The sequence below is a fragment of the Hylaeus volcanicus genome, chromosome 5, assembly GCF_026283585.1.
Source record: "Hylaeus volcanicus isolate JK05 chromosome 5, UHH_iyHylVolc1.0_haploid, whole genome shotgun sequence".
Classification (NCBI taxonomy): Eukaryota; Metazoa; Arthropoda; class Insecta; order Hymenoptera; family Colletidae; genus Hylaeus; species Hylaeus volcanicus.
Genome location: NC_071980.1, coordinates 26232527 through 26249946, shown reverse-complemented (window position 1 = coordinate 26249946; position 17420 = coordinate 26232527). Strand labels below are relative to the sequence as shown.

Below are 17420 nucleotides of genomic sequence, written 5' to 3'. Positions count from 1 at the left end.
TTCAACTACTCAACAATTGGCACTCAATCATTATTGATTCGCCACTCTACACTTGGTATTCGGTATTTAGTATTTAATATTTGGCGATCGTCTGTTCATGTAAGGGTATCTGTAACTCGATATTCAGTACTCGGTAATATACTGAACAATCAGCATTTTGAGAATTCAGTGTTTGATACTTAAAACTGGCTATTCATAATTTTGCGAAAAAATAATAATTTAACAATAAAAAATGGGTTCATAGTATAGCCGAGTTAGAGTACTACTCAGGTACTAAATATTAAAATACCAAGGCTCGAATACCAGCTTCGAAAATTTAGGTGGCGTTGATCGACCATAACCGATCGTAAGACGGCTGATACGGTGATCCTAATTCGTGCAAGGGTAGAAGGTGGAGGAAGGTCTCGTCTCGTCTCGAGCGTAAGAGGATTAGCGAGGTCGAAGGTTAACAGTTCAGGCCAAGAACCGCCGTTTGATCCGTGACCTGAAACACACCGCGTGGCGGAGGCGGTGAGCATGGAAGCTGATTCACTCGTTCGTGCTTTTTACACTGTGCACGCTCTTCGCATCCCGTTCTTAATCAAGCTATTAGTTGCCTCCTTGCAGGGGCTTTCGTTGGCTCTGCTCCCGCGGAAACGCACCGATTAGAAATTCTCCGTTTAAGTAGATTACTTCCAGCAGTTTTCCTTTAACCTCGCCAACAAAGAGAGTCTACGACCTCTGCGAACGTTTTTTGAACGGGACTCGCACACAAATCGGAGGGGAATAACGAGCGCAAAGAGTGTGGAGGACATTAAACCATAAATATAGTCTTCTTTTGTATCATGGTTGTAGTTCTACACAGAATTATTCTATTCTGGGAGCAATCGCAATAGTGATATAATAATTATAGTAACTCCAGAAACTGATGTTTCACCTAGGATTATATTGTTTTACAGCATAGGAGTAATTACAATCACGGTATAAAAATGATACCGACTCCAGAAATTGAAATTTCAGCAAGAAATATATTCTTTGATAGCATATGAGATATTACAATAAATTTCATTTTCGAAATCGTATCATTGCAACATAGTGCATACCATAAGCTATCGGAATAATATTATGTTTTTGTCGCCCTCAGGGTAGTTATGTTTTAATGTAACTACAGTACGGGTTCGGCAATCCCGAGGTACCCGAGCTATAGAGGTGCCAGTTGGTCCATACTATTATTACCGTACCGAGTATTAGAATTCTTATTAGAATCCCCAGAAAATTATACAGAGAGGTATCTAAGCAAATGCAAAGGCAAAATAATATAAAAGCAATAATCTAACGAATCTAAAGAACCACCAAATGTAAAACTGGTACATTACAGTCAAGTTATACGTTAATTTTGCATCCTTATAAATAAACCTCCTTCACTCGCGAACTCTTTTTTTTTTCATATTGAGGGTAATAAGTATAAGTAATCTAAAATGTCCCGTGGATGCAATTAGCCTACCTTACCCTACAAAACCGTAGAAAACGGTAGTTGTACCCCCAGCCGAAGCATGCGTTAGTGGCAAAGTATCGAGGTATTAATAACACCCATTCTGTGCATCAGCGCGTGTACGTATACATAATGCCAGGCGTACAATCGTACGCTGTGTGCTACGTGATGCGAATAAAGTAACAATCAGCTCAGCTTGCGTGTTTCTGGAATTTCCGGTCATTCAATGTTCTTTACAGACGCAGCGTCCGAATCCCTTTGTATACCTGCCTTTACGGTCATCGTTTAACGTTTTTTCCCTTCCCGTCGAACTTTCTTTTTTTCACGAAGCAGGAAAAACAAGCGCAGCTTTGAGCTGCAGGTCTCGAACTCCTCGAAGGCTGTTATAACAGTCAAGTTCATTAACAGTAATATTACTCCAATATTGTTCAAATAAATAATCAGTCCCATAAATATTCGTACCTTCTATGTCTTTCAAAAAGATTTATCTAAATAAGATAATAGTCTTGAAGTTCTCAATTAAATTTTTCGTTACAAATGCATACAAGCTTAAAAGTATGTACATATTTATAATAAAGTATTTACTTGGAAACATCGGACCTACTACTTAATTTAGACAAATTTCTTTAGTAGACATAGGGGGTGTGCAAATACTTTTAGAACTGACTGTATACTTAATTAAAAGTATACTTAATTTGATATTTATATTATATTATTTAAATTGAAATCAGCATTTAACGAATAATTGAATCGGTGAAGCGTTCGAGTATTCGAGTGTAAAATGTCGAAGAAACATCTCGGTTCTGGTTGCGAGTTTACGGGCGGTGTTACTCGCCGTGAATTTACTTTCAATCGCGGTTCGGGGAACAGACAACGGTACACGTTAATTGTTCCCAGTTACTTGTAAATATGCGAAGCGTTTTTCCTACTGGACGCTGAACCCCGTGTTCTTCCTTACAAAACCCGTGGAGGGTTCTGAACGCAACGCTAAGTAGCGCGTAACGAGAGACGAAACGAGCCGAGGGTATTCGAGAGCGCCACGCTGATTACGATTGTAACCGGAAAGACAATTTAAAAGGCAATATAATGTTACCGCGAGAACGCATTCTGCGCGGATGATATTTCGCGTGCCGGGACAATGCACTTCGTAGAAAGCGAGAATCGGTCGTGCGAAGTCGTATTCCCGTGAAAACCGAATTCTAGTGTCTATGGATCGTGCCAGACAACCTGATACGATAATACGAAACATAGATTCGTGTAGATGAAAAAGTTAAAGCGTTAATACGAGTATACAAAATCGCATATTTCAAAACTGTAATTGATGAAGTGACAACCGCAACAAAAGACAATTTCAAGCATGACGATCTGTGATCTTTCGTCGTCGTTCTGAAAGCCCTCGTCTGCGATACTGCGCTGATTCTTTGAATGCAAAAACCATGTCAATGTCGTCATCATTGTTGAATCATCTCTTGCTTAAAAAATACGCTATGCTTGGAAAGGGAATTAAAGTCTGACTGTGCGATAGATGGTTTATAATTTCGCTGCCAGTAATAGGTAAACTCGTTCTAAAAATAAACGAAATGGACAGTGATGAGTCAAACAGATACAAGGAGATACGTGTGTATACAATATAATTATGGGGAGAAGCCTATCTAGGACGATCTAAAAGAGGTGAATATTTCTGAATTTTTTGTGGACAACATTTTTATACATCTCATTATTTTATACTTTATGTTATCCAGATTAGTGTCTCCATATCCCGGAAATTTCAATGCACCAGAAACACGTATTATACATATATTTGATCGCTTATCAGTGCCATGGTGATATCGATTCCCAGAGACGATACGGTTCAAGTCTCGATACCTACGCGCTAATATTGTGTATTCTCGCAGAAAATCATCGTGCAGTACCGTATCAATTAGGTGAATAGACTCCCGTTATAAGAAGAGAAGAGAAACGGTTTCGAGCGTATTCTGGCGAAATTTCGTTGGAAGCAATCATCAAATTTTCTGGGAACGTAAATTATTACCGCCAACCGTTTCCACTCGCTACTGGTATGTCCGTAGTAACACGTGCACAGTCATACGGCTAGGTGACTCATGTTCATTCAACGTTGGCATACACTCACGCAAACACTCGTGGATGGGTAATCCTAATTAACACACACGCGTACGTCCAGAAATATGCAGGCGAAATCTGTATTGGTATTGTGCACGCTAGACTTATCGTGTCGCTGTTTCTGTAATTTATTATTGTTTAATATTACTCGATCTTTACTTTTTCGAGTTACGCGTTTCTCATTCTATTACTAATTAGGCCGATCGCACACAGGACACTGGAACCAAACCGATTTGAAATTAGTGTTGCAAATCGTTCGCGCTCTTTGTTTTACCTAGATCCACAGTCGCGTGCAACTAGTTTCAGAGTGGTTTAAAACTGATCGGTTGCGCCCGTGTGCGATCGACCTTGCAATTAGTGTTACAAATCTACATGACACCAAAGTTACAGTATGAAAGAGTACGCCTAATAAAGATCGGCGACAAGCTATATTTAAGTACTTACCTTCGCGGTTATGATCCCGCGAACGGTGATACCGATCATAGGACCAAACCGGATCTCCACCCCTGGTTCTATCACCAGTTCGCAGTCACGGTCCACGAAGAGATCCTCTCGCAATAGATAAGGACTCTTCGATCTCTCCAACAACCGTTGTCCCCTGAGGATGTGACCGCCAGGCAACTCCGTGGGCCCTCCATTGTTGCTCGCGTTAACGAAGGTCGGCTCCGTGTAATAAATGGACGACTGGTCGAACCCTTCGTTCGATTGTCCACGGGCAACCGTCAGAACAGCCACGAACAGACACGCAACGCGCATTTTGTCGCGTGCACAACGAGAAAACCGTCGAAACTCTCAATACGACTGGCAACGAAAGAACGGTTCGCTTTGAAACAGAATCCCGTGCGAATTATTCATCACTGATCGTCGAACGTGAAATACTCTGTGCCTTGGATTTGGTTTCTGGTTCCTCGGTGGGGTAGCACACTCGAATGACACTTGTTGCAACATTTAGATAGATCAGCATACACCGGTTATTACGACGATAACGATATTTGTTCACTGATAAAACGTACACATCGAGGAACGATTTCCAGTCCACAGGTTGATACGCGAGACCACGATCGGTCCCATTTTACCAATCTTCTCCCTTTATCGCGATAACCGCGATGCGTCACGCGATGATTCGATCAGTTCCTCGTGTACGTCTAATTGTAATCTATACTTTCACTGAACGTATCGTTACGTCGTTGATGCGTTAACTATCTAGGTGCACACGTACGTGCACATACCTACGTTCTCTTGGAACGTGAGTTCTTGGTCGCTGTAGCAGTCGGCGTTGTTGATCGTTAAAATCGCCCACGTTCGAATATTTTTTAATCAATCAAGGATCCTCGGTCACAGAGATGAGCAATATTTTTATCTGGATGAACAACTTGTCCGTTGATGGATTAGAAACTGTTGCACTCGAGGATGAAACACTAGACAAATCTTTGTTGTTTGTAGATTATGTAAGCTTTATTTACCTCTGTGGTTAATTTCTCCAATCAGTCGCAAGAGCGATCACTGAAATGAGTAACTCAGCGGTGAACGGTTTCGAGTAAAATTAGGATTTAAATAGTAGAATGAAAATTACTTGACGCAAGTAATGCACCTGTTCGATTGAATCAACATCGATAATAGATCGCTACACGTTCCATTATGGGTTACTCCGATCAAATTTTACCCATCACCGTCCTAAGCGCTTCATCCAAATATCCAACGATCCATGTAACTCAGGAACGGATTTACCATTTACCGCGACGACACTGGAACCACTCCAACGCGAAGGTGTACTGTATTTTAAATTCGAGCGTTAACCTTTCCTCACAGCGTACTCTTTCACGCGCGAGAGATCGCAGCTCGACTGTTGCGACTCGTCTGCGCTGCTGCCGTTACTCTCCCGTCACGGATCCCTCCGCTTGAAAGCCCTCCGATCGAAAAGACGCCGATCATTTTCGACAGCCGCTAGCCAAGTCCGCTCCAAAAAGAAATCTGTATAGTTGATTCGCCAAGATTCACTGAATCACGAATCGTACGCATTCGCGAGTTTCTCGAACAGTCCAACGGGGATTGGAACGGTCGCGTTTGATGGCGAGAAGCGCATCGGCCGTGGACGATAACCGATGATCGCAGGCGATCTATAGGGTATCCGTAACGGACAAAACAAACCGTAGATCGCAGGATGTGGCTTCGTCGTGGCGCGATGGCCACCTGGCGTCACGTTGGGCGCGGTTTATACTGGTTCCACTCGTACTCCTGTCGTCTTTTCCCTGGACGCGCCTTGCCTTGCGTCGTGCAGGCCACTACTGTAGCTACTATAGACTCTATAGTATGGAGCACTAGTATTGCTACCACCACCTACTAACGCTGAAAGGTAAAGCACGTCACGTGACGCTCCGTGGTACGCCATACGTCACGCAGGTTGTGAAACAGGTGAGTCCCTCCTGGGAAACCTGTCTTCGTCGCTGACGCTCCAATCGAGTTTTCGGGTGGTTTTCGGCCACCGGTGGCGGTCCTGTCGTGTCAATTTTAACTCTGAATATTTAGAACACGATGACAATTACGTCTGTAGGGTTCGCTGAGAGAACCATAGGGGAACAGCTAGTATTAGGTGGAGAAATTAATTCTGTCCCATTCTAAGATTAACTTACCATTTATTTACACGTTCTAAGAGAGCAGTTACAGTTGTGACACGAAATTTCAACGCAATCCTTAAAACAATTTATTACTATATTGATACTTCAGGAAAATGTTGTAACGCATTGAAAGAAGTGGTTCGGGAGGTGATTTGAAACAACTTTTTCCTTTGCGAAAATGTTGTCCGAGGCTTCGTTCAGGAGATATTAAACGGAAAACACTGACCAATCAGAACGCGCGGATACCGTTGGAACGGCCGCGGTAGCGAAGGCTACGTGCTAAGCGGCCGCGTCCAATGTCCTTCGATGGACGTCGAGTCGCTTGTTCGCGTACAAGCGCGGCGTCTATATTAATCTTTTCCAAAGTAGAGGGCGCGATCTTTACAGCAAGGCGAAAGGCCGGGGGGGGGGGGGTTACAATCCAAGAAATCTGTAATATTTGTATCATTTTATTACGATTGTAGTTTTAGATTTCACCTATGATAATATCATCTCGATTATGTACAATACAGATACGATAGGCCTAACATTTTGTGAAAGCTCAGACAAGGTATCACTTGATTCCATTAAAAGGGGAGCTTTATCATTTAGGTGTCACATCCAACATTATCGACTCAGAACAGAACACGATGATACTGGCGTTATCGGTAGTGAGAATTGCAACTAACATTTAGATCGAAAACGTTTGTAAAATTAATTTAAACGTTTCCAAAATTAACGATTCTAAAATTAAGATTACCATTGGTTAATTTTCCTAATAAATCGCATGATACATGCATGTTTAATTGTCATGGTAACGTCTAATGGTAACAAGTCAGAATGATATCCCTGTTTTTTTTTCTATAAACTCAGTTTCTACCTGAGACCCCTCGAGCACATGTATCAATAATATTATTCGAGATACGATAATACAACGAGGTTTAACCATGACAGCATGACAGTTGAAGATCAGTTCGAACGAATTTCAAATGGAGGATTCTACAAAATCAAAATTTTGATTCTACAATCGGTGTGTTGCAGCCATTTCTCGTTCTTTTGGTTCTTAATATCGTAACACATATTCCGTATATTCTTCTTTGTAAAAAGAGTTTAAAATACATTAGAAAAATACTAAAGACGATTATTCTACAGTTGTTAACTTTACCGACTAGATTCTTTTGAATAGTGATTCATAAACTTACGTTTTTTAATCATAGAGTGCGCTGCAAAGCACTAATTTTTCACGAGAACGTAGTACTTCAGTTCAAAGAACTCAAATCTTCATAGACTCCAATCTAGCTTATATCTTGTCAGTGACAAAAGCAATATTGACATAGATATCAAACAATAATAACGTATTGACAATGTAACTAATACAAAGATTGTAGTGTAATTAATGAGCTACTGAATCCAAGTTTGTTATATCCATGATCATATACTGCAATCTCTTTTATTTGAAGCTTTAAAGCAACAGTTTAGCAGATGAAGTAAAGCACACGTATTGTGCTCTCAAATTTAGTGTGTCGCACTTTATTCAACGTAACTGAACGTAACCAAAACATAATTGTTACGTTACCTGCAAGTGAATGTCAAGAAATTGTGTTTCTGTGAAAATTGTATATTTAGACGTGATTTCGAGTCCTATGAAAAATTGCACTTTCAATCCACCTGTTACTCAATATTGCTCAAGTATTCGTAAAATTACTTACATCACAAATTTATTCTTTCTGCTTGACTTTTTTAGAACGTAACCTACAATTTCATTAAATTGACAAATTCGTTAAAGTTTACTAGTGATCTCGAACATTTCAAGGAAAAGATTGTCGAGTGCCTTGAGTCATAAAATTCAGCCTCAAAATTCAGTCCCAAAACTTGCCGTGTTTTATTTTTGTACTAATAAGTTTATTATTTTCGGTATTTGCATATGAAATGGCTTGGTCTGGTAGGTTTCATGCAAAAAGTAACAGCGATCTTATACAACATCTTAAAAGTAAGCGTTGTAAATGGAATTCTCTTATAAAAAAAAAAACAAACAAATTTGAAGGTATTAATACTTTTATGTTAGGATCAAGAGTAATTAAATCTGAAAGGGTCTTTGAAGCAATGTCTTCGGTAGACAGAGGAAATTATTCTCATCCCAGTTATGCATATGTAGATTCTCCACAAGGAATCGGTTATGGTGCTACCATAAGTGCTCCTCATATGGTATATTCCTTAATAATTAACATATGAATAATGTTTTTATTCATATTTTTTATAATTATTCCAAATTATCTGTACAAATTAAAATCCTTTAGCATGCATATGCTTTGGAAATACTTGAAGAGAAACTACGTAATGGTGCAAGAGCATTGGATGTTGGATCTGGATCTGGATATTTGACTGCATGCATGGCAACAATGATAGGACCAAATGGTTTGACTATAGGTATCGAACATATTCCAGAACTGAAAGCATTTGCAGAGGAAAACATTAAAAGGGATAATCCACAATTACTTCAAAGTGGTCGTATTGAATTAGTTGGTAATTTCTTCTTAAATAATATAAATATATTGATATTCTTTTTCAATACAGCAAGTCCTCAAATTGCACAGTCTTGTAGATAAGTGATTGTATTTCCTTGTACATATTCTGTGTGTACTTTACATATGAAAAGTCCTTGAATATCTGGTGTCTTTAACATTAGGAATGTATAGTCTGTGATGGCATATATTATAATTATGCTTGTAGATAGGTTTTGATGCTTAATTTCTTGAATTCACTAACATTGTGAAATCCCAGTCTATTGCATTCCAATAAGAAGGTAATTTAAAAAACGTGGGTGATTGTATTGATAATAGAAAGATCAAATTCTATGTAGTAATTCTATCTAATTCAATTGTAGAATTGTAGAAGTGGAGGACTTACTGTATGTCAAAAACCTTTCTTCTTTGTAAAACAATGTGATATTGTAGTTGGAGATGGAAGATTAGGATATCCTGAAAAAGCACCATATGATGCTATTCATGTAGGAGCAGCAGCTAAAGAAATGCCACAGGCTGTAAGAGATTTTTTTAATAATTCATACATATTTTAAACATTTATTTTAATAATTACAATACTGTCCATATAGTTGATTGATCAGTTAGCTCCTGGTGGACGTTTAGTATTACCAATGGGTCCCGAAAATTCAGATCAAACATTAATTCAGATTGACAAAACAATGGATGGAAGAGTCAAGAGAAAGTCTCTTACTAGTGTTGTTTTTGTTCCATTGACTAGTAAACACAAACAGTATCCTTCATGAGATACATGCGTGCTCCAATAAGTGAGCATTTTTCTTGTGTGTATATAATTAAAAGCAAACATTACACAAAAGACATAATTTTATTTGTATTTGCTACAATTCCCTAATATGTTTGCAGTTAACAAATTATTATAAAAAGTGGAAAAACATTTTTTATTGCTTTAAATTTTAGCTATTGCGTGAATTAGTATGTTTTGTGTTATATGAGTCATGTATTGCTAGTTACGAAAGTAAGGAAAAATAGAGAAGCAAAATAGACAATTACAATTTCAATGCAGTTAGATAACGTAATCTGTTTGTTTGTTTTTATCAAATATATGACTCAATTCACAAAAAAACTATGCAGATAATAAGAACACGAATAAATTGATTTTGTATATTATTCTTTATTTTTTGTTAAGTTTCGTATAGGCTATTGTCTTCAGTGTAACATATGTATATAATTTAGGAAATTTCTTTAGTTAATTTTTCCATGGGTTGAAACATTATAATTTATTGTATTCTGAATCCATAAAAATAAATACGTTCTTAAGATTTATGACTAGAATCATATTTCCATGTATAATCATTCGCAATCCTTATATGTTATATGTATATTTAAAATCTACTACATACAATTTTTTTTATTCTATATTGAAAACATTTTATACATTCACGGAATGGTCAAGTTAATTATCAAAATATTAAAAGAAATACTTAAGTAATTCATGCAAAGTATCAAACATTACATTTATAAAGTATAAATTCATCAAATATAAAATAATTCCATTATTTTTTAGTTTAGCATAGTTGAACTCTGTGTGGTTCTATTTAACTCCAATATAAAATAGGCAGTGAGATTAATGTGCGGTATCATTTGAATATCTACTGCATTTAATAATGAAGATTAAATCACTTTGACCATGAGCACACTAATTGCAGCTCCTGATGTTAATCCCACTCCAAGGAAAGCTCCCATCATAGCAGATGCCATCTCTTTTTCTTGAGATTCTACAACTCTGTTTAAATATTTTATTAAAAATGTGATTGCGCTATTGATACATCTATTTAATATTACGATACTTACGTAGGAGTTAAAATAAATGTTAAATTGCACAGGTAGCCATTACTAATGGCAAACATTATAGTTATTAAAATATAATAAACATCCTTATAAATGTAAACTGGAAGATGATGTCTGGGTTGTGCATTACAAAATATGAGAGCTGGTACAAAAATGACTCTCATTACACTTAACAATACGACATACCACGGTCTGTTTTTCGGCTAAAAGAATATCAAACTATTTTATATTGCTTTTGTAATAAAAAGGATTAGGATATTAAAGATAAGTTATATGTTCTATACACACCCATTGCAGTATGCCCGATAATATTCTTCCAGCATAATCTCCGATACTAAAAATAAGATAAGTCACCACAGGTACAAAGTAGATATCTGTAAAAATATATATAAATATTAGAAGTTGATAAATCGTACAGTATTTAAGTATAGACTTACCATTCCATGCAGAACCCTTCCCTTTATATTGACTTTCTACTAACACTGTAACTGCTGGGTATACAGAAAGAGTTATAAAAAATACTAGAAAAACACTAACACCATAGTGCCAAATTCTCTTAACGATACGCGTATAAGATATTGAAGTACTTAGTGGAAAAGTTACTTCTCCAGTTATCGACAAATTCGTTTCTATGGTTCCAGATGTTTTTTCCAACATGTGATGTTTAAAATACCTCTTTAAAAAAATGTTAACATTATTCATTAGCAAAAAAAAAATATTTCACTTAAATGTTTCATATATAGCGGATTACAATTTGTATGTGACTGTGTCATTATCATAAGCCACTTATCACATATTATAAAACAGCTGTGCCAGAAGTATTATTGTATATTTGCTAGAATTTGAGATAGACAAAAGTGATCTGCAATGACGAATAGGTGACTAATAAAAATATCGTGTAGCAGTTTGTTTGCGATATCGAAAATTTTAATCGTTCAACATGAAATAGAATTTTATTTTATATTTTTATTATGTATTTACTATTCGAAATTCTGATTCAATTTTGCTCATCTCTGGCTGGAATAAGTTAAATCACTTACCGTATTTTCTAAAAGTATATAAGCAATCAATGATAAAAGTAAAATAATATCTCCAATGATAAAATATACTAGACCCGAGAGTATTGGACTAGCACCAATCCAAAGAGAACAAATTTCCGTGATAGCAGTAAATATGCCTCCAAGAGCTTGTCCACTTGACATAGCAGTTATATATTTTGGTGAAAGACGACCAACAATACCCATCAAACTTCCTCCAAAAATTGCACTTGCAGCTATAAAAAAAAGATGTTGTTACTACAAAATTACAATTTTTTTGGGGACTGATCTTTCTTTCTTACAACAATATGTACCATTTACAACTGCCACAGTGGTCAAAGTAATTGCAACAAATGCATCTTGCCCTAAAAATTAAATTGATAATTTAATTTGAAGAAAAAATGTAAAATTTCATATTAAATGCTTAAATTTCTAGTAACTTACACTTATCCGTATTAATTTTAACAAATGCTGTTGTCAAAATGAACAACAACAATATTGTACACTGAGAGCCCACCATTCTCATTCTTAAAGGAACCCTATTATTTAAAATATATTTCCATGTAATGTAAAATCACAAAATTTGTACTTTTTTATATCTATTATTATTATTGCTGGATTTTTAGAAGTGCATACTTACTTTTTACTAATAAGTGCATTTACAATTAAGAAGAATGTATTTGGTATAGAACTTGCTATGCTTAAGTATGATGTGAAGCTAGCTTGCAGATCAGTTCTCTTCTCCAAATTTTCTACATGTGTATAATTCAAATATTTTGTAGTATTTTCATTTATTTCTCTGAACTTGTACATCCAATACTATAAAATAAAATTAAGTACAAACATATATCATTAGTAGTATTAAATAGATAAATTTGTTACTTACATCGTCAGCAGTAATGAAAAAACTCCATGGTATCAGGGTATTTATTCCAAGTAAATAAAAAACTATGTATGCAAGATTATACCTTAACAACAAAACAATACATAAGGTTATTAAGTGAGATAAATCATTATATAAAATTTTGTTTAGTACTATAAATACAAAGTTGTTACCTATCACAAGGTTCATATTGTTTAAAAAATGGTTTCTCATCAGGCACAGAAATATTTGGATCGTCAACTTCAGTTTCCAAATCATCTTCAAATTCACTGTCCGATGCACCCCCTAACAAGGGTTGTCTATTAATAGAGTACGACATTGCGAAGCTAAAAATATAAATGGTATAATTTTTAAATAACAATAGTAAACATTGTAATATAAAATATGTTTACAATAATATACCGAAAGTTCGTATATAGTATTTAGAAGGTTTTATATAAAGATTCTTACAATCAAGACTCTTAAATTCTGTGATTTGTTTATAAACTACATATTTTAAACAGACTTTTATCACATTATACTTACAAAATTGCGTAAAAAGATTTCAAAAGAAGTTGATCAATAATACATTCGCACTTAAAACATCTAAATTATTTACATTTTGACAGACACGTCGATGTTTTATTTAGATATTGACACATATGACACGTGCAAGTGCTTTCCTAAAAACCATGTTTAGCGGATAGCGACTGTTGGACGATTGACAATTGTTTTAATCATCCACTGGTTTAGAGCCACTCAGGACTCCACAATGCATGTCAGTCATTACTGACCACCTGTGACTAAGCCACAGTCACAAACAAATAACCAATTAGACTGTAACAGTTATCGGAGTTATATATTATATTTCCTATAAGTTCCTTTCTCCATTCCCTCAGTACATCTACACAGGGCCGACGCTAGAATTACTAGCGTCCCGACGCAATTTCTTCAAGATGTTTCTTCTAAGTCGCATTACAAGTTAAAAATAAATGAAACACGACTGTTATGGGCGGATGTGACATGAGTTATTGAAGTGTTAAGCAGAAATAGTCCCTTTAAAAATTCATTTTCTATGCTTTAAACTAAAAAGCTTGTTAAATCTTTACGATACAGTGATTGGCTTGGCCGACTATCCAGAGAATTGTTCATTTATGCATCCATTTATCTCTACAATTCGTCCATTCGAACCAATTATAGTGGTCAAAATCACAGGTCTAATGTGATCGAAATAATAGTTGAAATAAAAACTAATAAAATTCCTGTGCCGCAAAAAGTTAATCAAATACCGACAGGTGATTTTCAAGATGTAATGTGTAACAATCAAAGGTGGACAAAGTTTCATTCGAATAATAAAACTACGAACGATATGTTTATTCGATAAATAAGTTATTCAGATCAGCTTGTATTTATCCATCGTGAAATATAATTTCCTTTTTACATTTCGAATTGTCGAACAAAGAACGGAACAGATGCATCTTATCTTTTATTTAAATATTTGTCAAAATTACAACAGAGTTAACAACGTAAATAATTTATGCGATATATTACGCTCGTAAATTGAAAAACTTTTTCTTTTTTTTTTTTTTTTTTGTTGATGTGCCTTAGCGTCTCGTTTCCTTTCTTATAGAGACGGCCCTGCGCATACAGATGGAAAAACAGCTGGTTTCGTACACAATCAAATGTGACTGGCCATGTATGGGTGCGCTGATAACACAATGCAATGCATTATGCACAAACATTACGTATAAATGAAACGTGAAAACTGTAATTTCTATTAACAAAAGAAAATTATTATAAATTTAATGTATGTATTTATTACACAATACTGTTGTTTCGCTAATCAAACGTAACTCTTTATTTATATTTGATGGCACGTAATGCACACACGTACATTATATATATATATATATATATAATAACGACTATACGTAGTTCCCACCATCGATTAGGCAAAAAGAAAGAGGTTCAAGTCCAATGTTATACCGACTTTGCATACTGACATGGAGAAGGAACGGTCAGTAGGAAGAAGTTATATATTAAACATTTAGGAAGTGTAATACGACCTTAAAAGATCGTTTTCAGCGACTAACGAGCTTACAGACTCGTATTCGTTAGTCGTATGTCACGTAGTAGGGTGTTTGTTTAGCTCGATGAGTGATAAATACAATGTTTATCGCGTCTCAGCTCGTAAACCATCGTGTGATATGAACGTGTAATGACATTACGGTAAACAACAAAATGATTTGTGCACTGGGGAGATGGTGAGCGAATTGGTTACAATTAAATGACGATAAAATAATTAGATCGTGTGAGTATTTTCATTTTTCGTTTGACAGCTTCTACAAGAGAGATGCAGTGAGGGCTTTGAGTACGGGCGAAGTCTCCACCGCACTTCGACCGTTTTATTTTACAGTTCACCCTGATCTTTTTGGACAATATCCTACTCAAAGAGTAAGTATTACTCTTATGTTGAATAACTTGTGCGAAATAGAATTTCTAAATAGTAAACGATTCCGATCGACTGCGCGTCGGCAACGCAGTTTATCGTTTGATTATATTTAAAACTATTTATAGAACAAAAGAAGTGCAATGATAATATTGTACATACATACTGACATAAACATTATTGACGTTTATATTTATCTATAAATTTTATTTCGAATGTTCTTTGAATTTTCCAGACGGTAAATGAAAATTCCTTGAAACAATTAAGCTCAATCATAGAAAATTTACAACAACAAAGACCCGTAAGGCCTACCACTTTGCCATTTTATTTACGCTCTAAAGATGAAAAAGAAGTCAAGGCTGGTAAATTCACTCTCGTAAAAATACAGTTAAAAGAGAAAGATCTGAGGCAAACTATACTCTCTATTTTGAAAACGTGCGATCTGCCAACTACGTTTGTAGATAAAATTGAAGAACCAAAGCCATCAGAATCTACAAAATATAGATCGAAATTCTGGCAAAGAACAGGAACAGCAGGGGAAAACATAGATTTTTCAGATTTAGAAGACGATCCTATTTATGCGTCTATTATAATGAAAAGAAAAATTAATTTAGAACCAGATACTCTTAAGTAAGATCAGTATCAAGCATATTTTCTTATTTAAGTAGATAAAACTTGTGTTCAAAACTTTAAATTGAATGTTATTGATTAGGGCATATTTAGAGAAACATATTAACGAAGTACATGTGAAGTTGGAAGCATGTAGGCCAATTCGAGAGGAAGTACAAAAACTAGAAAACGTATTATGCTCAGAATTAGGTTTAAAAAATATTACATGGGATTGTGGATGGAATATAGCTCATTATAGAGGCTGTTTACTAGCTTTCAAGGCGTTAGTTGAACATCATCCCAAACCAATGGAAGTATTAAAAAATAGAACATTAGTATTTGCCAATGATACAGGCATTAGTCTAGAGGGAAGTGTTATGTTGAATTCAGGCGAAGTCAGAAACAATTGGCTCGATGTAAGAACAAATTGTTGATTTTATAGATTATTTATTAAATAAATTTTCATTTATTAAAGGGATCTTTTTTTATAGCTAATCAAAAACGTTCAAAAGCATGATGTTGTACTGTTGAGATTACCAGCTTTCGAAAAGGCAGTTTCACAAGTACTTCTTGACATAAAAGTTGGTCGACGGTGCGTAATACAATACATTAATTGAGTGACGGTAAGGCTCAGGGTACTCTTTATGTGCAGGAAATTCATGCCAAAGGTAATGGTTAGCCAGTACGAGCATCAACTAAGGCAGTTTACTACGACCCTCTCGGATTACCGAGGAAGACGAAGCTATCCAAAAGTGTGGCCAGCCAGTTTATCTACTTATGAAATTGTAATCGAAGCGTTAGTATTATCTGAAGTATTTAATATTTCATATGTAATGTATTTGCTTTTGGTTCCTATGTGAGTAAGTATCAAATAAAATTTAATTAGTACATTTGTAAGTATATTACAATATAAATTTAAAATGAAATATAAATAACAATAGAAACTTTATTTTCAGTGAAGCTGGTCCCTTAATGCTCTCTCCTACCGGACAGTTTATAGTTCCATCTTCGTGTCCAAGTTTTCTTTTGGTAAATTTTATTACTGAAAATTTAGAAGAAGCCACTAAAAGATTACATCACTATAATAAGTAAGATTATTTTGCAATTTGCTTTTAAAATTTTATGTCTTTGTATTATATCTTATTTTATTGCAGCGTAAAACATATAGAACACGAACTTCATGATAAAGCTGTTCAAGCATTGGGTTTGACTACCCTCAATAAGGACGATAGTATTACTCCAGATCTGATGATACAATGCTGCGAACGTTTACTATTGCACAAACGTGTTTTAGCTCCCCTGCTAGAAGGTGTCATGCTATGGGTGACACACTATTATTCAGTTATGAGCGACGGCGTTTTATGTATACCTTGGGATTGGAAACTTTAAGTTCCCATGTAAAGAATTCTCAATGCGTTTGTATTATTCTTTATCTTTATATTAGAATAACTGTATTGAACAAGTGTACAAATTATAACTAATGAATAATGTACAGATTATATGATAAATAAGTAATACATACTATTTTTCTGAGCAGTTTAAATATAAAAAAAAAATAGTAAATAGTGCAAAGTAAAATGACTATAGATAGTTCTTAATAATAAAGAAAAGAACAATGTATCTTAGATGATATATTTGCATGTTATCATTCTTGTACAATTAATCTTGACGTATTCCATATCAGTTTTAAATCAAAATAAATAACATAGATGTCCATAAGTAATTTGTAAAACTGCAATCAATCAAAACAAGAAAAACATAAATGGTTTTCTACTCGTTGCCATCGCTAGATGTATAAAGTTGTAACTTCGATTGTAAATAAGATCAGCAAATAAATTTTCTTATAATAAAGAACAAAGTACTTCTTCGGAGATTTTGGGTTTTTTTTATTGAAATTCTCCTAAAGTTCTCTTACGTTCTCCTCAAAG

The 17420-nt window shown here is 35.2% G+C and overlaps 4 protein-coding genes across 5 annotated transcripts in view; 2 read left to right on the top strand and 2 right to left on the bottom strand.

Annotated features, from left to right (window-relative positions):
- The window catches only part of LOC128877405 (protein bark beetle), a 20801-nt gene extending 14859 nt beyond the window's left edge, over positions 1-5942 (bottom strand). The window contains exons 1-2 of the mRNA XM_054124686.1: positions 5184-5942; positions 4037-5095 (exon numbers count right to left, since the gene is read on the bottom strand). Of these exons, the coding sequence (XP_053980661.1) occupies positions 4037-4348 (312 nt within the window). The 5' untranslated portion in view covers positions 4349-5095; positions 5184-5942. The remainder of the gene's footprint in view (positions 1-4036; positions 5096-5183) is intronic.
- Positions 5943-7463: 1521 nt separating this feature from the next.
- Positions 7464-10010, top strand: LOC128876541 (protein-L-isoaspartate(D-aspartate) O-methyltransferase). The gene is made up of 5 exons (XM_054122997.1): positions 7464-8176; positions 8252-8391; positions 8484-8709; positions 9141-9226; positions 9299-10010. The coding sequence occupies exons 1-5, from the start codon at positions 8116-8118 to the stop codon at positions 9470-9472; spliced, it is 687 nt and encodes a 228-aa protein (XP_053978972.1). The 5' UTR covers positions 7464-8115; the 3' UTR covers positions 9473-10010.
- Positions 10011-10165: 155 nt separating this feature from the next.
- LOC128876540 (equilibrative nucleoside transporter 3) lies at positions 10166-13639 on the bottom strand. Its single transcript, XM_054122996.1, has 11 exons — positions 12981-13639; positions 12629-12781; positions 12459-12540; positions 12213-12391; positions 12017-12111; positions 11887-11937; positions 11576-11808; positions 10973-11210; positions 10824-10909; positions 10539-10738; positions 10166-10470 (listed from the first exon to the last, which is right to left on the bottom strand). The coding sequence occupies exons 2-11, from the start codon at positions 12772-12774 to the stop codon at positions 10359-10361; spliced, it is 1422 nt and encodes a 473-aa protein (XP_053978971.1). The 5' UTR covers positions 12775-12781; positions 12981-13639; the 3' UTR covers positions 10166-10358.
- A 799-nt stretch (positions 13640-14438) lies between these two features.
- On the top strand, positions 14439-17365 carry LOC128876538 (T-cell activation inhibitor, mitochondrial). Of its 2 annotated transcripts, none has more exons than XM_054122994.1 (8): positions 14439-14698; positions 14774-14888; positions 15119-15513; positions 15596-15908; positions 15984-16084; positions 16127-16288; positions 16449-16580; positions 16647-17365. In XM_054122994.1, exons 1-8 carry the CDS (start codon positions 14676-14678, stop codon positions 16879-16881), a joined length of 1476 nt encoding a protein of 491 aa, XP_053978969.1. In that variant the 5' UTR covers positions 14439-14675; the 3' UTR covers positions 16882-17365. The 2 variants fall into 2 exon arrangements, with proteins under 2 accessions (XP_053978969.1, XP_053978970.1); XM_054122995.1 differs by having other exon boundaries at positions 14443-14698; positions 16145-16288.
- The last annotated feature ends 55 nt before the right edge of the window (positions 17366-17420 follow it).

What these genes read in the sequence shown, in the direction of transcription:
- LOC128876541 (XM_054122997.1), top strand. Translation starts at nt 8,116, where the DNA reads ATGGCTTGGTCTGGTAGGTTTCATGCAAAAAGTAACAGCGATCTTATA. An exon ending in TCTTATACAACATCTTAAAA is followed by an intron (nt 8,177 to 8,251) that starts GTAAGCGTTGTA and finishes CTTTTATGTTAG; the next exon opens with GATCAAGAGTAATTAAATCT. An exon ending in TGGTCGTATTGAATTAGTTG is followed by an intron (nt 8,710 to 9,140) that starts GTAATTTCTTCT and finishes GTGATATTGTAG; the next exon opens with TTGGAGATGGAAGATTAGGA.
- LOC128876540 (XM_054122996.1), bottom strand. Translation starts at nt 12,774, where the DNA reads ATGTCGTACTCTATTAATAGACAACCCTTGTTAGGGGGTGCATCGGAC. An exon ending in AATGCACTTATTAGTAAAAA is followed by an intron (nt 12,112 to 12,212) that starts GTAAGTATGCAC and finishes TTTAAATAATAG; the next exon opens with GGTTCCTTTAAGAATGAGAA. An exon ending in ATATACTTTTAGAAAATACG is followed by an intron (nt 11,211 to 11,575) that starts GTAAGTGATTTA and finishes ATTTTTTTAAAG; the next exon opens with AGGTATTTTAAACATCACAT.
- LOC128876538 (XM_054122994.1), top strand. Translation starts at nt 14,676, where the DNA reads ATGATTTGTGCACTGGGGAGATG. An exon ending in TCAGAAACAATTGGCTCGAT is followed by an intron (nt 15,909 to 15,983) that starts GTAAGAACAAAT and finishes CTTTTTTTATAG; the next exon opens with CTAATCAAAAACGTTCAAAA. An exon ending in AGATTACATCACTATAATAA is followed by an intron (nt 16,581 to 16,646) that starts GTAAGATTATTT and finishes ATTTTATTGCAG; the next exon opens with CGTAAAACATATAGAACACG.